Source organism: Dreissena polymorpha, chromosome 8 (assembly GCF_020536995.1).
Source record: "Dreissena polymorpha isolate Duluth1 chromosome 8, UMN_Dpol_1.0, whole genome shotgun sequence".
Taxonomy (NCBI): domain Eukaryota; kingdom Metazoa; phylum Mollusca; class Bivalvia; order Myida; family Dreissenidae; genus Dreissena; species Dreissena polymorpha.
In genome coordinates, this window is record NC_068362.1 from 32,674,169 (window position 1) to 32,693,975 (window position 19,807).

The window sequence follows — 19,807 nt, forward strand, 5'->3', positions numbered from 1 at the left end:
TCTGGACGAAATTTTAGATGGACGCACAGATGGACGGAGACTATTACTATATCGCCTCCAAATTTTTTTTCGGCGGGGATAAAAAATAAATTGTGACTCTCTGCAATTGTGACAACTAACAATGGAATTAACCACGGACTCTTCTGAAAAACCCTTGTGCATAAGAACTGTTATCGAACAGTAGTATTATAATAACTAATCCATGAAGCACACAATAAAATGAAGTATACATGTAATAAATTATGCTAAATTCAAAACCCCTTTAAATAGTGACATAGTGTTTCTATGACTTACCTAATGAAGCTAAGGCTTTGGTGGCCTTGCAGTTTCTTGCCAGTGGCCAAAGCCTCAACATCTTGCTTGATTTGACTAAGCTGAAATATACATTAAGATTTTGAGAGAGCAAGCAGGGAGCTGCTCCCTGTTCATTCTTGCCCCACCTCCTTCAGGACTGGTCAACACGCAAGGTCTGAAAATCTTTTGAAATTTCAGTCATTTATATTTAATGTCAAATGAAAGACAATCCTTATAAGCCTTCATGACAAGACTTAGTGTTTTACTCAGAAAATATTTGTATTCAGCCTATTATAACAAAATGTCACTGCACTTGTCACCAATGTGCCCTGCTACTTTTTGCAGCACAATATTTTTATGAAATTAACCAATAACTTTATGCTTTACATGGCTTTTTATCCTTCAGCAAGGGCCTTTCCCCCAAGAGAGGCCCCTTACCCAAAGATATTTTTTTAATGATGCAATTTCTCCACATACACTGTAACTCCAATATAAAGCGCTCCGTTATAACGCTGAATCCAATATAACGCGGAGGGTGCTTGGATCCCATTTTTTCTCCAACCTTCCATTTTATTTCTGATTCAAATCCGTATAATGCAACTTCATGTATTTTCAGACAATTCAAAGATGGCGGCAATCACAATCGCCTCGAGGTTAAACAACACCGACAGCTAACTGGTGTTAATCTGTTGTGTAATGTCAATAAAGGTGTGAAAAACTCGCGTGTCAGTGTTTATTACATGTATACCTCATCAGAGTGGTTCAGTGCGATAATTTCCATAAGTTAAGTGCAAGCGGGATAGTTATACAATTCAAGTAATTCAAAACGATTGAAACATTCTTTCTTTGATATGGTTGCAGTTTGACTATATTAAATGAGCGGCTGTGAAATATACTGCCTACTGTATAAAACAACTTTTTCTGTCATTTTATTATCATTCTAGTATTATGTCATTTAATCTCTTTCAGTTCGTGTATAAGAAATTAAATAATGCAGACGATTTATTTACATGCGAACGCAGTGTACCGGCAATTGTTAACAGAGTTTCACTATCATTTTTGCGCGGTATCAGAAAGTCCCCGGGAAACACGTTTTTTGCATGCGTATGACGCAATATAACAATTTTTTGTACGTGAGTCGTATTGCATTCAATCTAAATTTAAAGTTGCTAGCTCTACCCCATAATGCACTGTACTCTTAACACTTCTGAAAATGGCATATATGCGTACGGTTGTGTTTACGAATTTCTTAAACATATATCGTCATTAATGTTCAAGATTATTATTTTTAAGTGATGTTGCAATTTTATTGGATTATCGGATAAATGTGCACATAAGAAAAGCGGTATGTATACTGTTATCGATACAATTCGGTTTATATGCATGTATTTGCGTCAACACAGCATGGCAATATATATACATGACCTATATTATAGGCTATTCTATACCTGTTTTGTTTATAGCGCCCTGCAGTAAATGAGCTCAAAACCTATAACGCGGATCCGTTATAACGCTGTTTCGCGGCTTGGACCCCATTGACCGCGCTATATTGGAGTTACAGTGTATTTCAATCTTACTTTGGGAATTTTTTTCCCCTTTCTCAGTTTTGTCACCAATTTTTATATTGAAAATCAGGCCCTTTCCCCAAATCAAGAATACAGCCCTTCTTTACTATTGGTGGCAATTTACCATAGGCAAACTGTACTACATTCTTGACTTAAGTAACACATTTCCAGTCTGAGTGTCAAATAAAAAACAAACATTTTCCTCAATGTATTTTCTCCTGTGATTTGGGAAAATTATTACTGGCCAAAGTTTTGTTTTGACAGCTTATTGGATCAAGGTTTGTTGACTGCTTCAGGACTCGACATTAACGGTAGTCCAACTGTCCGGGACAACTAAATTGTTAGTCCGGACAAGTAAATAAAGAATTTGCTAGTCAGACAGGACAAGTGGTCTTTATAATTTAATTACTGAGAAAAAATGCCTTTAAAATTTGAAATCCATTATTTATGTGGAGTTACCACAAAACTGTCGATTATATTTTGTTTACGTTTATACGACGAAGCGCGAGATATTCCGATATTTTCAATTGATACTACACCGTACTCAGGACTATAGATAACCATTTCGTATCAACATGTTTTAAATGATTTAAAGGAAATTTGTGCACAAAAACTATGAAAGATATTACAGATATTGACCTTATTGAGATAAGCAAGTACTGTTGCACACTTGAGGTTATGTTTTCATTTAATAAAACACGGAAACGTTCACATAAAAACAAACGCGAAGCTGTCAAACTTTGAATCCAGGGTATGATCGGTTTGTATAATTAAATTATATTACAAAATACCGAAATTTAAATTACAATAATTTGAAATAATGTTTAAAATGTATTTACCTTTTAAAATCAGTCGGGTTTTATTTGATATAAATATGACTTTGACTTGTTATTGGATTTTTTCCGCTACGCTGAATTCCAGTTTCAATACAAAATGGCGGAAGAAAATGTTGGCTCAGCCTTCTTGTCAAGTTCGGGTTAACTTAAGATGTAGACAACTATTTCTTCTAAACAAACAATAATTTTGGCATTAAAAGAAAGATCCATCTGTCAACTTTTCGTTCTAAATTTTTTCGTACATGGAGCGAGAAAAAAGTTTAGGGTCGGCAGTAAAAAATAGGGTCGGTCGGGTCAACGGCTCCAGACATATTTTTATCTTTGGCCCTGCCTACACTTATGTTAACATGTATTTTGAACGATTAAAGTCTTTATGATTTGAGCACTTTGTATTTTTTCATTATTTTGCAAAGTACTGAGCAGAATAAGATATAATCGTCAGGACAAGTTGCTTTTTGGTCAGGACAAGTGAAATTTTGGTCTACATATCCGACCGGACAAGTGGCTTCAAAAGTTAATGTTGAGCCCTGTGCTTTTAACAATATTGAGTGGAATTTTGCAATCAGCCTTCAACATGTCAATCTGAGTTCTCATGGTACTTAAGAAATATTTTCACTTGAGTATAGAAACCTTCATAATTATATCAGATAAAAATTTAAAAAGCAAACATATTTAAACAAGAGATTGCCAAGCAATATGGTCCACTACCGGTGAAACTCCACCATTGTCAGCATTTTTTTTTGTTGCCATAGCAACCAGAATTCTTGACGTAGGAACAAAATGAATTGACGTGCATAATCTCCATATTGCCATCAGTCCATGTTTCAAGTTTCATGAAAAAATATGAAGAACTTTTAAAATTATCGCAGGATCCAGAAAAGTGTGACGGACTGACAGACATACAGACTGATAGTCAGAGTGCAAACCATAAGTCCCCCCCCCCCCCCCCCCCCCCGGTTTCACCAGTAGGGGACAATGAACTTCATTGGATAACAGCCTTTAAATGACAAAAATCCTTAAATTTAAACTGCAGTAGAAATAAAATCAACAACACTGACCACCTTTTTTTTTTATCAAGTAGATCCGGGGTAAATAGGTAATTTTTATTAGGTTAAACAGCACTTATATCAAATTAAACATGAATAAACAAAGATCTGACATAACATCTAAACTAACAATCAATAACGTATATAACAAATTTAAATATATAGAATTCAACTTTTTTTTTTATTTTAAGATATCAAATAAAATATATTTCACAGTTATTATGATGATCTACTTGGTCGTTTCAACATTGAAAAAGACAAAAAACTGTTAGCACAAAAGTCAAACAGCTACCTCAAGAAAATGAATAGGGGTCTACTTGAGAAAAGTACAGACAGACAGCATCATGAGTGTGAACATCTTTATGAACTTGAGAGGTGCAATGAAACTATAAAAGGACTAAATTTGTTGTTAGAAGAGAAAGACTTCAAGAAATGTGAATTGGTGGACAGTCATGTTACAGACAATACTTTTAATGTTGAAACCAAGAAAGATAACATATATACATCTATATAAGTTCGTTTATGTGTTATTGAATTGGCTGGTCTAGAAGTTGCAGCGGAAAAAATTTCACCAGTTATTCAAGCTGTACTGAAACACCTAACAAAAATTGACTTGCCAAATTGTGACTTACCAAACGCAACAACTGCACAAACAATAATTGATGAAGGACATTATATTGCAAAAGTCTTTATTACTGAGAAACTTGAAAACTCAAAAAATTGGGGACTGGGTTGTAATGGGACGACACGAAAAAAGCAGAAAGTTGTTGACACTGCTGTCACACTACACACAGGCGATAACATAAGTCTAGGATTCACCCGAATAGCCAGAGAGACAGCCGAGACTATTCAGCAAGTTACAGAGTCGCATCTCCAAGAACTTGCTGCAGTTAATGAAAGTGAAAACTATATAATTGAGGCATTAGCTAAGTTGGCTTTCACGATGTCTGATAGAGCTGCGAATGAGAAGAAGGCAGATGAGCTATTAGATGAATGGAGATCTCAGATGTTAAGAACCAACAATGGTGAACATAGGGCCGTTGAACACTTCCATTGCATGGCTCATGTGCTACTTGGGCTCCATAATTACACAATGCCGGATCTGAAAGAGTTTGAAAAGTCATGGAGCAGCGACCATGGTCCTCTTGGACGTGATGCTATGCCATTTTTTGCCAACTGGAAAAACGAGTCTGCTGTGAGTCGTACTGTCCGAACTGCCTCTGAAACATTTGGACCTGCTGGTGGCCATTTGGGAGTAAGAGATCGATGGGAGGCGTATTGTTGCGAAAAAGGACTGAAATCTCTGATCGGTAACTACAGGGACAACAGGTTCAATTGTTTATTTCAAACGCCAGCAGAGGTGTTTGTTCACAGAAAAGTTTTCCTTCATGTTCTAAATAGTGTATCAAAGCCAAACATGAAAATCAAGGCAGTCAAGTCAGACCTGGAATCGGATGAGATATGTTTAGGACTCTTCTACTTGAAGCTCACGGGACCATACTGGCATTTGATAACATGCGGAAAAGTCAGCTAGCACAAACTGTGTACACATATTCAGAACATTGAAAAGTTCTTGGAAGACTGTGTGAAATGTCCTGAAAAGCTTCTTGACAAAACTGAACACTGGGCTTCTGAAGACCCATTAGACATTTCAAAAAGTGTCAACAACTACAACCGCCTGGCCAGTGATCTATTCATCATTCAAGAAGGAATGAAAACCATACTGATGAAAGTAATACCAGTGGTTGCAACTGCAATGTTAAAATGCGTAAGAAAACAACTTGTTGACTTTTTGGAAGACGGCCAGTTTGGGAATCCTTCCAGTGACAAAGAACTGACCATTAGTGACTTTGCCCCAGTAACAAATCTTTCCTGTGAGCATCACTTCGGTGATTTGGATTCCAGCCAGAAGAGACGGCCCAATGCCTCCCATCACCACCATTCGACTATCCAATTGATAAAACGAAACCGACGGCAAATGATGACCTGGCTTGGAAGTAAGGGTCCAACTGAAAGATCCAATTTAATGAAGGCAGCACGTAAGCGGGGCAAGACCTTGAGGTTACGGCACACGGAAAATGAAAACAAGGGCTGTTTGTAAAACATGCATGCCCCCCATATGGGCTCTCAGTTGTAGTGACAGCCATTTTGTAAATATGTTTTTGTCACTGTGACCTTGACCTTTGACCTAGTGACCTGAAAATCAATGAGGGTCATCTGCGAGTCATGATCAATGTACCTATCAAGTTTCATGATCCTAGGCATAAGCGTTCTTGAGTTATAATCCGGAAACCATTTTACTATTTCGGGTCACCGTGACCTTGACCTTTGATGTAGTGACCTCAATATCAATAGGGGTCATCTGCCAGTCGTGATCAATGTACCAATCAAGTTTCGTGATCCTAGGCATAAGCGTTCTTGAGTTATCATCCGGAAACCATTTTACTATTTCGGGTCACAGTGACCTTGACTTTTGATCTAGTGACCTGAAAATCAATGGGGTCATTTGCTAGTCATGATCAATCTACCTATCAAGTTTCATGATCCTAGGCATAAGCAGGGCTCATGCAACAGGGCGACTCGGGCGATTATATCGCCGCGGCTTCCCTGTAATCGCCTTGATCAAAAGCACCGGCGATAACCACTTCGCCCTAAAATCTGGCAATTATCATATCCCCAGGGCTATCAAAGTTGCTTCTGTTTATTACCGAATACACGCCGACGTCAATCAACTGACCGAATCGACGAAACTCCGCCCCCTGGCGTAGTAAATTACCTATTGAAAATTGATAAGCAACCATTCACAGCGCTCGTCATACAATACAGGTATTTGGCAGGGTTCTCTCCTGACTAATCAGAGCGTGGGTTACAAACTCCATTTCGGCTAATAGAAAACATGCCGACACCGGGCGAGACACTTTGTTAATTGATGACCATTATCGCATTCAATGTCCCCAAAACAATGTGGATTAAAAGAATGTCGGTCTCTATGTATTAATTGGTATCTGTTCTTGGTAGACAGGTATGTATATTTTATGCTCCTCGCCCTTATGGTCCGTTTTTCAAACCGTGAAAACTTGCTTTTCGCGAGTAGTAGATGGCTTAAAATGGTCCAGGACGGGAAAAGATGAGTTGATGCCGACGAAAAGTGCGAACAATTAACGTATGTCCCCAATTATGACGAATCTTTATACTCATTATCTTGGTCATGATCATTCTGAATCGAGAACTCGGACTGTTAACACAAAATTGAAATCTGAAATGTCTCTAACGTGTTGGTTACAGGGTGCTTCGCCCAAACCAAGTTCGATGAAACGTAAATTGTTTGAGATTGACTCTGATTCTAATTTGTGTGACACACCTAAAAGGACTTTTTCTAAATCACTTAATCAGGCATCTTTTGACTGGTATGTTAAAGATAGTGAGGGACTTTGGCACTGTAAGTTGTGTCGAGATGCAAAATTTGACAATCGGTATGCTAAGGGTCATGAGATTCTTGCAAAAACCACAAATCATGGACGACATGCTGCATGTGAGTATATTTTACTATACTGTTTTGTTTTGCTTAAAGTGATATTATGCGCATATATCGAAAATAATACTTTAAGATACGCTGGCTGAAACGCTTGAAGTAATATTATGCGCATATAACAGTATATGCTATGTTTATAGGTGTCTATCGCAACCGGTGTTTATTTTTGGTGTTATCACTTCATATACACTTATATTTGTTAATGCAGCATCAACATACTAAAACAATATCCCGGAAAGAGAAAAATAATGCATTTAATATCAAGCGTACTTTCGTTTGACAACTGATCATGTACAATGTAAATTTAGTTTTAGTGCAGATTCATTCATACGACACACGAACACTAACTCCGATCCTTATAAAAAAGACAGTTCCTCTCGGCTTAGAGGGCTGGGGCAGTAATGTGAAATATCGAATATAATACTTAAAGATACGCTGGACGAAACGCTTGGAGTGATATTATGCGCATATAACAGTATATGCTATGTTTATAGGTGTCTATCGCAACCGTAAATTTAGTTTTAGTGCAGATTCGTTCATACGACACACGAACACATATCGAATATAATACTTTAAGATACTGGCCTAAACGCATAAAGCCCATTTTCGCATGACGCGGCTATGAAAGAGTGATTTAAATGTGTCGAAAAAAATCTAGGTAGAATAATTCCCGCGTCGTTGCGGTAATGTTTGTTAAAGTTGTTATTGTCATGCAAACTCGTTGATTTAATCCAATGTTTAATGTTAGCAAGTGTTTGTTTTTAATTGAATTGTAAACAAAGAGTCGGTTAAAGTTTTCGTAAAATTTGCACTCCGTGTGAATTGACAGTTTGACGTCATCAAAGGATAGCCGCTTCCTGTCTGAAGCAATAATGCGACAAATTTCTCGCCGACAAAATTGGCTTCCTTTGTCTAGCAATCAACATGCCGAACTAATCGTGTGTTTGTTCCTCATTGGTAATCGTCCAATTAAATAATAGCACGTGCATAGCTCCGCCTTCAAATCTTTTGCAGAGAACGGAGGTGGAGTTTAACGGTTAATTAAGTGTTTTACGCAAGTTGAGTTCCGATGTGCCGAAATTATTATGGCAGACGCCCGTGTTTACAAAATTCCTAAACGCATATATCGTAAATAACGACAGTGTTTTATTAGATTATTTATACTATTTTATCTACTTTAATATCGGGTTTGTTTAATATAATTAACATGTTAAATAATATTAATGCGTCACAGACTCGGAAATAAATTTGATGGGGTCGCAATTTTACTGACGCTGATTTTCCTATTGTCTGTCATTTTTACCCGAAATAAATCTTGAGAAGTCCTTGAAAGTCCGCAAGCTGTACTATAAGTAAAAAACTGCTTTTGTACTGAGCTGAAGTGCTCAAATTCAAACATACATGTATATATTGAGTTTTATGCTTTGCTCTTGTGTCATATGTATGAACTGATTAGTGCTTATAAAACTGATTTTTCAACATTATTTTCTTATGTTTTTATGCTTATATTTTTGTCAGTAATAAATTTATTAAAAGGAATGATTTTATAACTTTAGTTCATACACATTAACAGGTCATGGTTCACAATGGTCCATCGGTGATCGCAAAAGATCCACTTCTCCCTAAAACTGCCCCACTTCTCCCTCTCCAAAGCTTAGGGAGAAGTGACTTCTCCCCAAAATTGGAGTCTAGCTTGAGCCCTGATAAGCGTTCTTGAATTATCATCCGGAAACCATTTTACTATTTTGGGGGTCACCGTGACCTTGACCTTTGACCTAGTGACCTGAAAATCAATAGGGGTCATCTGCCAGTCATGATCAATTTACCTATGAAGTTTCATGATCCTAGGCATATGCGTTCTTGAATTATCATCCGAAAAATCATTTTACTATTTCGGGTCACCGTGACCTTGAACTTTGACCTAGTGACCTCAAAATCAATAGGGGTCATCTGCGAGTCATGATCAATCTACCCATGAAGTTTCATGATCCTAGGCGTATGCGTTCTTAGGTTATCATCCGGAAACCATTTTACTATTTCGGGTCACAGTGACCTTGACCTTTGACCTAGTGACCTCAAAATCAATAGGGGTCATCTGCGAGTCCAAGCCCAAGCGTTCTTGAGTTATCGTCTGACAACCACCTTGTGGACCGACCGACTGATCAACCGACCGACCGACATGAGCAAAGCAATATACCCCCTCTTCTTCGAAGGGGGGCATAAAAAGGTACTTCAAGACATCCATGAAAGTATGGTAATGGAGGAAAAATCCAAGAATACAATTAAGAAGCGAAAAAATTGTGTTCCAGAGCCAGAGGTGCAAAATAAAAAGCAAAAGCTAAGTACATTTGAACCTGTGGACATTCAAAACATAAATGAATATGTGGTAGTGGCATACCAAGATGGTTGGTACCCCGGTTGTGTAGAAAACATTACAGCAAGTTCAGACACAGTGACCGTGAAATTTCTTTCACCTAGTACAAAACCAGGATTTTTCCAATGGCCATCTAGAGAGGACAGACAAATAGTTCACAAACAGTTTGTCATCTACAGGAACTTTGTACCAGACTGTGTGTGTTCTGGCCGTCAGTGGTTCATAAAAGAACATGACAATATAGATGCTATATACAATAACTTCCATGCCACCTTTTTTTGTTGACATGAAACTTTGGAACTTGCTTTGTAGCTCAAATTCTTTTTGTAAATAAAAGAAAATTATGTGCATGATGTTATAATGAACTGTTAATTTGCCAAAGATGATAATTAACTTTGTTTAATATGATTTTGACTGAAATTTATTGTTTTTATTATTGACATCTTGAATTAAATTATAAAAGTAAAATTTGTAATGATTTGTTTTTGTAATTACTTGTTCAAGCATTGGAATATCAGTAGTTTTGAATACATGAACAGATTCCTCATACCAAAATACATAAGGATACCAAATTTTATGAAATTACCATGTAAAATAAAAAAGTTATTGAAATATTTGTGGGGAAAATATTTTTACGGTGCAGCGATTTCGCGATTAACTTTGATCATTTATAGAGCGAAAAATTTCCAAGAAAACGTACAACTGTTCCAAAGTAAAATGATCATAACTTTTTTATTTTTTACAATATTTGAAAAAAAAAATAAAAGTACTGAGTAAGTTTATTCTTCCTCTATACAAATAACATATTTTCATTCACTTCCTTCATATTTGAAAAATCTGCTGGGGTTGCTAATAGGTTAAACAGCACATATATCAAATTAAACATGAATAAACAAAGATCTGACATAACATTTAAACTAACAATCAATAACGTATATAACAAATTTAAATATATAGAATTTATGATATCAAATAAAATATATTTCACAGTTATTTTCAAGCACTGTCTGATTTTTCCTTTAAAACAATTAAACTATCAAAATTCAAATATTGTTAGATCTGAGTTTTAAGATATTTAATTACCAAAAAGCGATTCATACTGGCAGTAAGAGATGTTTTTTAACAGATTTGACAAGTAGGTCATGCAGGTTTGTTTATAAACAAAATCCAGAGGGTGTTTATGAAAAACCTTAAGATAACACGACCTGCGGTTTAACCAGGTTTGAGTACAGTCAAGTTACCATTACCGGATCAGTAGCGTAATTAAGTTGTTCTGGTGAAAAGCAATAAATGTTTTTAGACTTCTTTTACACCAGTTTGATTAAATATTACCTTTGCTTACTGATTCAGCACATAGTCTTATTTCAAAATGTATTTGTGATACCATTTTTTCGCCGCAGAGTTCATGCATTAATGGATCAGTTGTAGCAATAACGGATCACGTGATTGAAACCACTCAGGGGGGCATCTAACACATTTATTTGAACTGTGGAAACATGAAATGTGTTGTTTACAATGACCAAGTTACATTGACAGTTATAAACTATATTCATTTTTTTGTCATTATTTGTTCTCTATAAGTAATCTTGTATCCACACTTTACGCATGGTGTTCTTGTGTGAATTATCTGTTGAAATTCCTAAAGAGATCAAAAAGATATGGGCATCTAATAAACCATGTAAATTGTTTGAATCATATCTAATCATCGATATTGAACATGGAGCATAAATAAAACATTCAGATTAAGATCATTTATTGTAAGAATCGACAACATTTTCATATATTTTAATATAATATATATATATTATCAATACGCATATTATATCGCTTGATCTGTTATTGCCCTAATTCTTCATTTCATTTAAGGTGTTGCAAAATCTTGAACACAAATCAAAACTGAAATGGACATTTGCAGGCAGAAAGGTTTCCAGTCAACTCGTACCTAAGTCAACTCGTACCCTAGTCAACTCGTACCCGATTTGGTCAACTCGTACTTTAGTCATTTTTCAGATTGGTCAACTCGTACCTTTTTAATTTTTGTTCTTTATGGAAACAAATTGTGATGGGTGTTTGCGTGCATTTGATGTTTTTTATGTTTATTGCAGGTACGAGTTGACCAAATAAAGTTATATTTTGGCATAGACTAACATAAATTGTATGTTTTTTTTCCCAGGGTACGATATGACTAATTAAAGTATTTACCTAAGTATATATATATTATTCTTAATAATATGTCCAATATACAAAGATTATATTATCTTAAAAATATATAGAAATAATTTATCTTTCAAAATATATATTTATTAACAACTATCATTATCGATGTTAAAAGAAAAAATCTTACGGTATGAATCAGTAAAATATTTGTTAACTTCTTCCATTGCATGATTTTTTATAAATATTACCAAATTGCAAAATAATTATCATCCATGTCGTTACACTTGTGTATTAGTTAATAAATTTTGTTGTTGTTGTTGATATATATGCCTTGAATTATGGTTCGTCTGAAAATTGAGTCCATGATTTAATCAATTAATCAACACCTAAAATACTTATAGGAGGTTTTTGTGTGACGTCACAAGAGGGGTTTTCCGTTACTAAAAATAGATTGGCCGTCAACTTCTCGATCGCGGCCAATTACATTGTATCAGAGTAAAGGTTGTCGGAAGACTTAATACTTACAATTTCACAAAACAAAACTATCAATACCCGTATTCTTTTTTTAAGTAAGACTTTAATAAATGATATTTCAAAAATAATAAAACATATAATAATTTGAATATTACTATAAGTGGTGTGGATGCGATAGTGTTATTTTGGGGTGCATTGAATCAGTTATAAAACATAGCCCTAAAATAGCTCAATTCATTTCAATCTTGAAATGTAGTTTGATTTTATTTTACATTGAATGAATTTTCATTTCGTTTACATTAAATGAAAATATTAATAAATTTAAGCCTTCAAATAAAAAAAAAACAACACCTGCATATTTTGCAAATTGAAATGTCTTTGCATGTACATGTATATCGAAACTCGCAATCATCTTCTGCAGTGATACTGAGCGATACAAATCTAGCATTTTATGATACCATAAATCTACACATTTAATTTATTTTACGCAAGTATTTTATATCACTATGATGACCAAACGCTATTGCTTGTTTTCATGATGATGTTTCGAACACTGCAGTTACGCACGATCTTTACACATTATAGCAGAGTTTACATTTGCAGGTACCCGTTAAATACGTTAATTGTGTAGCAGTAAACTTTTACAATATTTTAAATGTATAATTTCGGACAAATGTCTAGTTTTTTTTAAATATGTTCAAATATTTTATTAAAGCAACTGTTAAATTTTTTACTTAATATGCCAAGAGATGACATGGAGGTATCATAAATTGTGTTTAATGACCAGACTCGATCATGTTGTTTATGCAGAGACCCCATACAGAGTCATACATGCATTGGGGCCTGGGTGTATGACACACTGTTTTCTTAGTAATTGTCTGGACAGTATCCGATCATATCGAGATAATCGGTTTGTGATAAACAAAGGGGCAATTAAACACTGGGTTAAAATGCTGAAATAAAGAGTGTCAAAATTGGTGTGAACAATTAAATAAATAAAAACATTTACATTTATCAAGAGGATTTAGTTAATCTGTAACAAGGTAAGTTTTTTACAGACAAATAGGATCAAATCAGTTTCTATATGTTGATTACATAAAATCAATCACTTTGTTGTTTGTTTTCGTCCTTATTTGTGTTCGTTCATTGGATTCAATTTAATCTGAAAGAATTTCAATTTCTGAGTATTTTTTGTTCTTCAAAAGGGTCGAGAATATGATTGTAACCGTATCATGATGCGGCTCATCAAATGCAAACAATTGCAGAATGGCCGCAGTTTTGACGGCCAAAATTTGAGCATGCGCAAACGTGACGTCATTATTGGAATCCCCAAAACCTCCTATTAACACCAACGTGACACGGGTCGTTAATATCGTAATTTACCTAATCTTCACCTTTGTTACCGGTAAATATTGATTAACACATTACTTGACACGGGTCGTTAATATCTAAATCGATTTAATCTGCACCTTTGTAAAAATGAAGAACACCTTTGTATCCAAACTAACAACTAACCAATCAATTTAAAAAGATTAGGATTATTGTGTAAAACAAACGGATTTAATGAGTATTTAGATGTTTTAGCATTCTTCAATAAAACTATTAGATTTCCATGTAAATTTGAAAAAACGGTCATGATATTCGAATAATTTGAACATTAAAATAAAAAGAATGCAAGTTATTGTCTCATGTGTTTTTATTTTGGCATTTATAAAACACTTAAATAACATATACATTTAACACAAAAAAAACACAATATATTTCACACAGGGTAACAAACAAACCATCTTATACAAATACTACATACATGTATTGAACACAAGAACTTTTATTAAAATTAATACAACTACCGACATAGATTATGTTCAGCAACAAAGTTTCACACTTAAAACAGAAACAGAACCACCACTTGTGTTCTGGGTTTTTCAACGTCTGTAGAGTTCACAACACGATTGGAGATAGCATCGACGATTTGAAGAGGTAGTTCCCCGCACCAACATTGGCCTGAAATAGAATAATAAAAAGTTGCAAACACAATATACCGACAATCGGAAATAAATATCAATATTCGCTTAAACTCATAACACACATTTCACTTGATGAATATGCGCCTAATATGTCTTTATTTGATTAACATCCGAACTTCTTTCGACACATTCAAATTACACTTTTAAAGCCTCGTCATGTGAAAATGGGTCTTAAAGCGTTTCTCTTACTCTTAGTAACTCTTACTCTAACGTACATTTAGTCGTGTTACTATGTCAATTGCGGAAGAGAAACCTATCACCGAAGACGTAATTTAATATATATATCGGTCATTTTGGTTTGCTTATACAATAAATGGTCTTTTTAATTGAAAAGGCAGACAAAATCGACTAAAGTTTTAATATAAATTGACGTTCTATCTCTCAATTTGGAGTCCGTTTACATAATTTACGAAATTGGCCTTTAAGTTGCGCTGCTTACCATTTTAATATTTATATTATTAAATAATAATTATCTTATACCTTAATATTTTATTATAATTGAACATTTTCTTTGAGGCCAATTTCTAAAAAAATTAAAATATACTGCTCTGTTTCATTTACATAATTTATGTTTATTTACTTAATCATACGCTAATAATCATATTAAAAATCATATTAAAGATAATTTCTAAAAAATTAATAATAACAGTTCTGTTTTATAAACATGATTTATGCATGCATCAATATTTAGTATACTCTTTAGGATAATAGTTTCAACTTAATAATCATATTCTACATAACTAATTTCAATATGATTTAGTAATTGTTCTCAATGTTAACTATATTAGGTTAATACGACACTCAATCAATCAATTAACACAGACCGTTATCTCTTTAATCTCTTAATTAATCGACATTGATCAATAAAGGCCAGTTGCTACAGTGTACTTCACACAGCGCAATACACGCGAGAATTATTGGAAGTTGATCAGTTTAGTAAATTGAATATTGATGATGTTTTTATTGAGATTTAATTATGTTTATATGAATTTTAAATTTATTTGCCTATGCAGGGATCGACAAGATTACAATAAATTAGATAATCCGACAGACGGTGGTTATATATTGCTGAATGAAAGAACCATAAACAACGCAAGAAGTTACACCCAAAATCTCATAATCTTAATGATTATAATACACATATTAATGTACAAATAATTTATAAATTTAATATATACAGCTTATATATAAAATAATAAATGATACACTTTATATTGTGTACATTATAATTTAGACTTTACATACTCACCAGTTCCAAATAGTTTATTATAAATGATTATAGCTAGTAATAATGATAAAATAATAAAATAATAAAAACTGAATAGTTATATTTTATTGAGATGTTTTTATTATATACAATTGACAAATTAAATTAAACTAACCAGTTCCACAAAGCCGATGCTGCCAACGTTCACAAACATCGCGGACCCGATACCGTATATACGTATGTACTGACGCTATATATTATAAAGATGTAAATACCATCAGTTATAACAAAAAAAGGTTTGTATTCCTCAGTTTAAGCTTCTATAGAGGTCCGTTTCTCAAATGAAACTTATTAAAAAAATATAAAGGGATTACTTATCAGATTTACAGTGTCTGTGTTGCCATCTATCACATTCATCGCACATAATGGCCTTACACTCATCTGAAACAATATGTCAACAAACAACACAAACACAGTCCCTATCTCCCTCATCCACGATGAAGCAGATTAATTAAACAAAACACTTTTAAATTATAATCCACGATAAACAATAAATGAAAATAAGTCCAAGACACGAAACACAGAGTCCGTATTTAGTTTCAAGATATTAATGATTAAAGCCAATCTGCGCGTGTCATTTTAGATGCACGACAAACAAATTGTTTAAAAAATCGCCGAAGGTCCTGTTGTCATAAAGGTGTTATTAGTCAACCACTTTATCAAACAAAACGCCGACAAACACGTCCTTTATAATTATACACGTGTGAAAAAATAATGAACTTGTCTACTTTAGAAAAAAAAAATACATTTTTTTATAACCTTTATCTATATTCATATAAAAAAAATATACATAAACATATTTCATGTCTTTGATATATATAAATAATTTTTTTGAGGGTATGTGTTGACCAATTCGGGTACGAGTTGACTAGTGGGGGTACGAGTTGACCAAAAATCGGGTACGAGTTGACTAGCTCCACTATTGTCCCGGCAGAAAGACTACTAAATGGCCTTTAAATTAATGCGTGAACTTCTTACTTTCCAACAGAGTTATAGCATGCAGTCGCGAAAAATGTTTAACCTCCATTTGGAAACGAGACGGAAGTCAACAAAGTGGTATATACATGTCAACAAAACATACCAAAATTTTTGACAAAGAGTAGCTCCGATTACGACTCAATCAATGCGTTTTTAAGAACAGGCCTTAAAGATGCAAAATATCATCTAAAAATGTCAACTATTTATCGCAATATGCAGTCTTGAACATCAAAGTGATCTACTATGGGTAATGATCTGGTATTGATAACTTGACTGTATAACACTTGCAAAGAGTATCCTACCGTAACCCAAATTCGACGACACCTAATTTCGACGATGTTCTATTTGTATCGATTAAATGGATGATTATTGACTTCGAATCATTTCAAAGTAATACATCAGAGTTTAAAATTATTATTGTGTGCTATTAAGTATTTCATTATTTCTTTAATTATTTGCTAAATATTGCTTCATGTAATCGTTACATCGTTGAATTTGGGTCACACTGGGATATTTTAATGATTATATGATTGTAATCTGCTTCAATATGTTATTTATAAATAAATTCATGAATATGTAAATTTAAAATTTTCGCATACCTTAGTTTATCAGTTCATTCAATACAAATGTCAACGACTCAAGTAACTGTCATTAGGATTGCTCGTATTTAGTTATGCAATAGATGCACACTGCTTGTTAGTGATGGGTGGGGTATGAACAAGTATTTCAGTTGCGTTAATTGAGAGGAGTGACCTGCAATGTGCATTGTCAATGATTTGCAATAAATATCTTTTTAATAACATATATTTCAACATATTTTATTGTACGATCAAATGCTTTAATTCAAAATAACAGCAATCTACAATAAAATAAATAATCACCTTCGCTATTTACCGGATGTCGACGGTACTGCGAAGTTCCACTCTAGGTCGAAATGGTCTCCGTTTTTGTTTCAACCCAAAGAAAAACCGGTATACATCTAACTTTAAAAAAAAATAAAAAATATTCAAAATAATTGTTAAGAGCATTTAAATGTTTAATATTAAACAAAACACAACTCTGTTCTCAATATTTGGATATTGTTCGTTATTTGTTTGGCTTTCTATTTTTTTATAAATAATAATAATAATACTGAGTACTGTACTTATGATCAGGATTAACAACGAGTCATGAGTGACAGTTGAGCATGTGTCTGGGGAGCACAATAAGCGGAGTGACATATTTTCCGGAGCGTCAAATGTCCGCATATTCAAAAAATTACGAGGAGGGACACATGTCCGGCTTGATCATTGCCTGCATTTTTGAACCACCTTTGCATCTCCCTTCTCGTCGTCGCGATTCATAATTATTGTTACATAAGGACGTAAAACCGATTTGAGATTGAGTTCAGTAAAATATAAAGTTATGTAAGGATAATGTGTAGGTATGCCTTTAGCATCGGTTGAATTTGGTGCTTATTATTTTACACTTCAAAAATAAAAGTTATGTTTTCCAGATATTTACCCTAATTTCCCCTGACATAATATTTAAGTAACGCATTCAAAAGATCGGTAAATAAACAATAAGTCAAGCGATCTCCATACTATCCAGCAATAATCCAATTTAAGACTTTACCTCCAAAACACCTGGCTGCGTGACAAATATGCTGAAAGGCATGAAGATCCCACCCCTCCAAGAGAGAAGGAAGGCCAATAGACTGATCTTCTTCTATTAGATGGTTGAGGGGCTGGTACCAGCCCTTCCTAGCCAAGACATCCTTACCCCAGTCCGGCAATCTAAACGTAGAGTTTCCTCTAAGACTTTCTCAGACTTTAAAGCAGATAAAGTTTTGGAAAATTACTCAATCAAAAACTCTAAGTGTTTCACACCAATCAAAGGCAAAACCCCACTATGTAAGTACTCCTTTTTCCCTCAGACAATAATAGAGTGGAACAATCTGGAAGAAAGTGTAGTGCGCGCAAAGGCAGTTGGCAGTTTTAGGTCAACTGTCCTACAGTGGGACTAACCAACCTCTCTACCGTTGCGCCGACGCCGAAAGGCCCTGCAACGTATCTATCCAGATCCAGAATTTAACGATAACGCATTCAATAAAAATAAGACATTTCAACAATAAAAAATTATATACACGGGACAAAAGTAGAACGTGATTTTGTCGAATGATTCAGTTTTTCGCGTGTATCAGTTTTTGGTGACTCACGGTCATATTTATCTTATGAAACGATCGCGTTAAGGATTGTGTACGGGGTAGTGAAGGTCACGATTACTAAATAAACAGTATACACTGCTCAATATATCGAGATCATTTTTTAGATATTCATGGTAAAATGACGATATCAATCTGACACTGACCTATAATATATTAAAATGCTTAAAAAATTAAGTTATTAACCTACGTTCTTTAACCTATTAAACATATAAACGCGTATAAAAGTAATCTACTGAAGTAAAACTCGTGCAACAAGTGGATGAAATTATATACAAATGTTAGTCGAACATAGCTCAGTTTTTATATGTTTTAGCATGCTTTAACATAAGATGTATATTACACATACATCTGATCTTATTCGGTGAAACATTATGTAAAATATATCAGTGATGATTAAATTATTTATACAAAATAAATAAATAAATATTTTTAAATACTTAGAGTTACAAAATGGAAATATTTTTGCCAACTCCAAAGTTTAAAAAACATAACATAACTGCGCTCTTTCGACATGTTTCACACTTAATATATATCAGAATTTGACATTGTTACAATAATATTTGTTCTGGGCTTCTATTGCTTGCTCATAATGCCAATTTCAGCTACATTAATGTCAAAACCTTGTTTAATTGAATCATTCTACGGGGGGATCATATGATGTCTCCGACAAATTAAATTGGCTTTAATTGTAATGATTGCTCTTTGTGGACCATTTGAATAGGATTTGCCATTTTAGTATAGTATAGTGGTGATGAAGGAAAAGTTTAATATTGCCACTACCCGTGCCGTCAATAAAAATAAAATAACTTTATACGACATTAATAAAAAAAATCATCGTGAAACTAATATTAATAAAATATCAGATGATATTTTTAGTTCATTATTTAAATTGTAAGTTAATTTAGGATCATATCAACACCCGAGAAGCATGCGATTGAAGACATAACATTCCAGAGTGATTCCTCGCCTAAATTTAGCTGTAAGCTCTTGTTAAGAAAAAAATGGGCATTATTTTGACCAATCTTACACGTGGTACGACTTTAAGTAAGGT

At 34.0% G+C, this 19,807-nt stretch overlaps 1 protein-coding gene across 2 annotated transcripts in view; it reads right to left on the reverse strand.

Moving 5' to 3' along the window:
- LOC127840900 (NADH-ubiquinone oxidoreductase 75 kDa subunit, mitochondrial-like) overlaps positions 1-17,518 on the reverse strand; it is a 94,186-nt gene extending 76,668 nt beyond the window's left edge. Inside the window, exons 1-2 of one of the 2 annotated variants that reach the window (XM_052369354.1) lie at positions 17,432-17,518; positions 295-374 (exon numbers count right to left, since the gene is read on the reverse strand). In XM_052369354.1, the coding sequence (XP_052225314.1) occupies positions 295-355 (61 nt within the window). In that variant the 5' untranslated portion in view covers positions 356-374; positions 17,432-17,518. The remainder of the gene's footprint in view (positions 1-294; positions 375-17,431) is intronic. The other variant, XM_052369355.1, reaches the window with a different exon arrangement.
- Between the last annotated feature and the right edge of the window lie 2,289 nt (positions 17,519-19,807).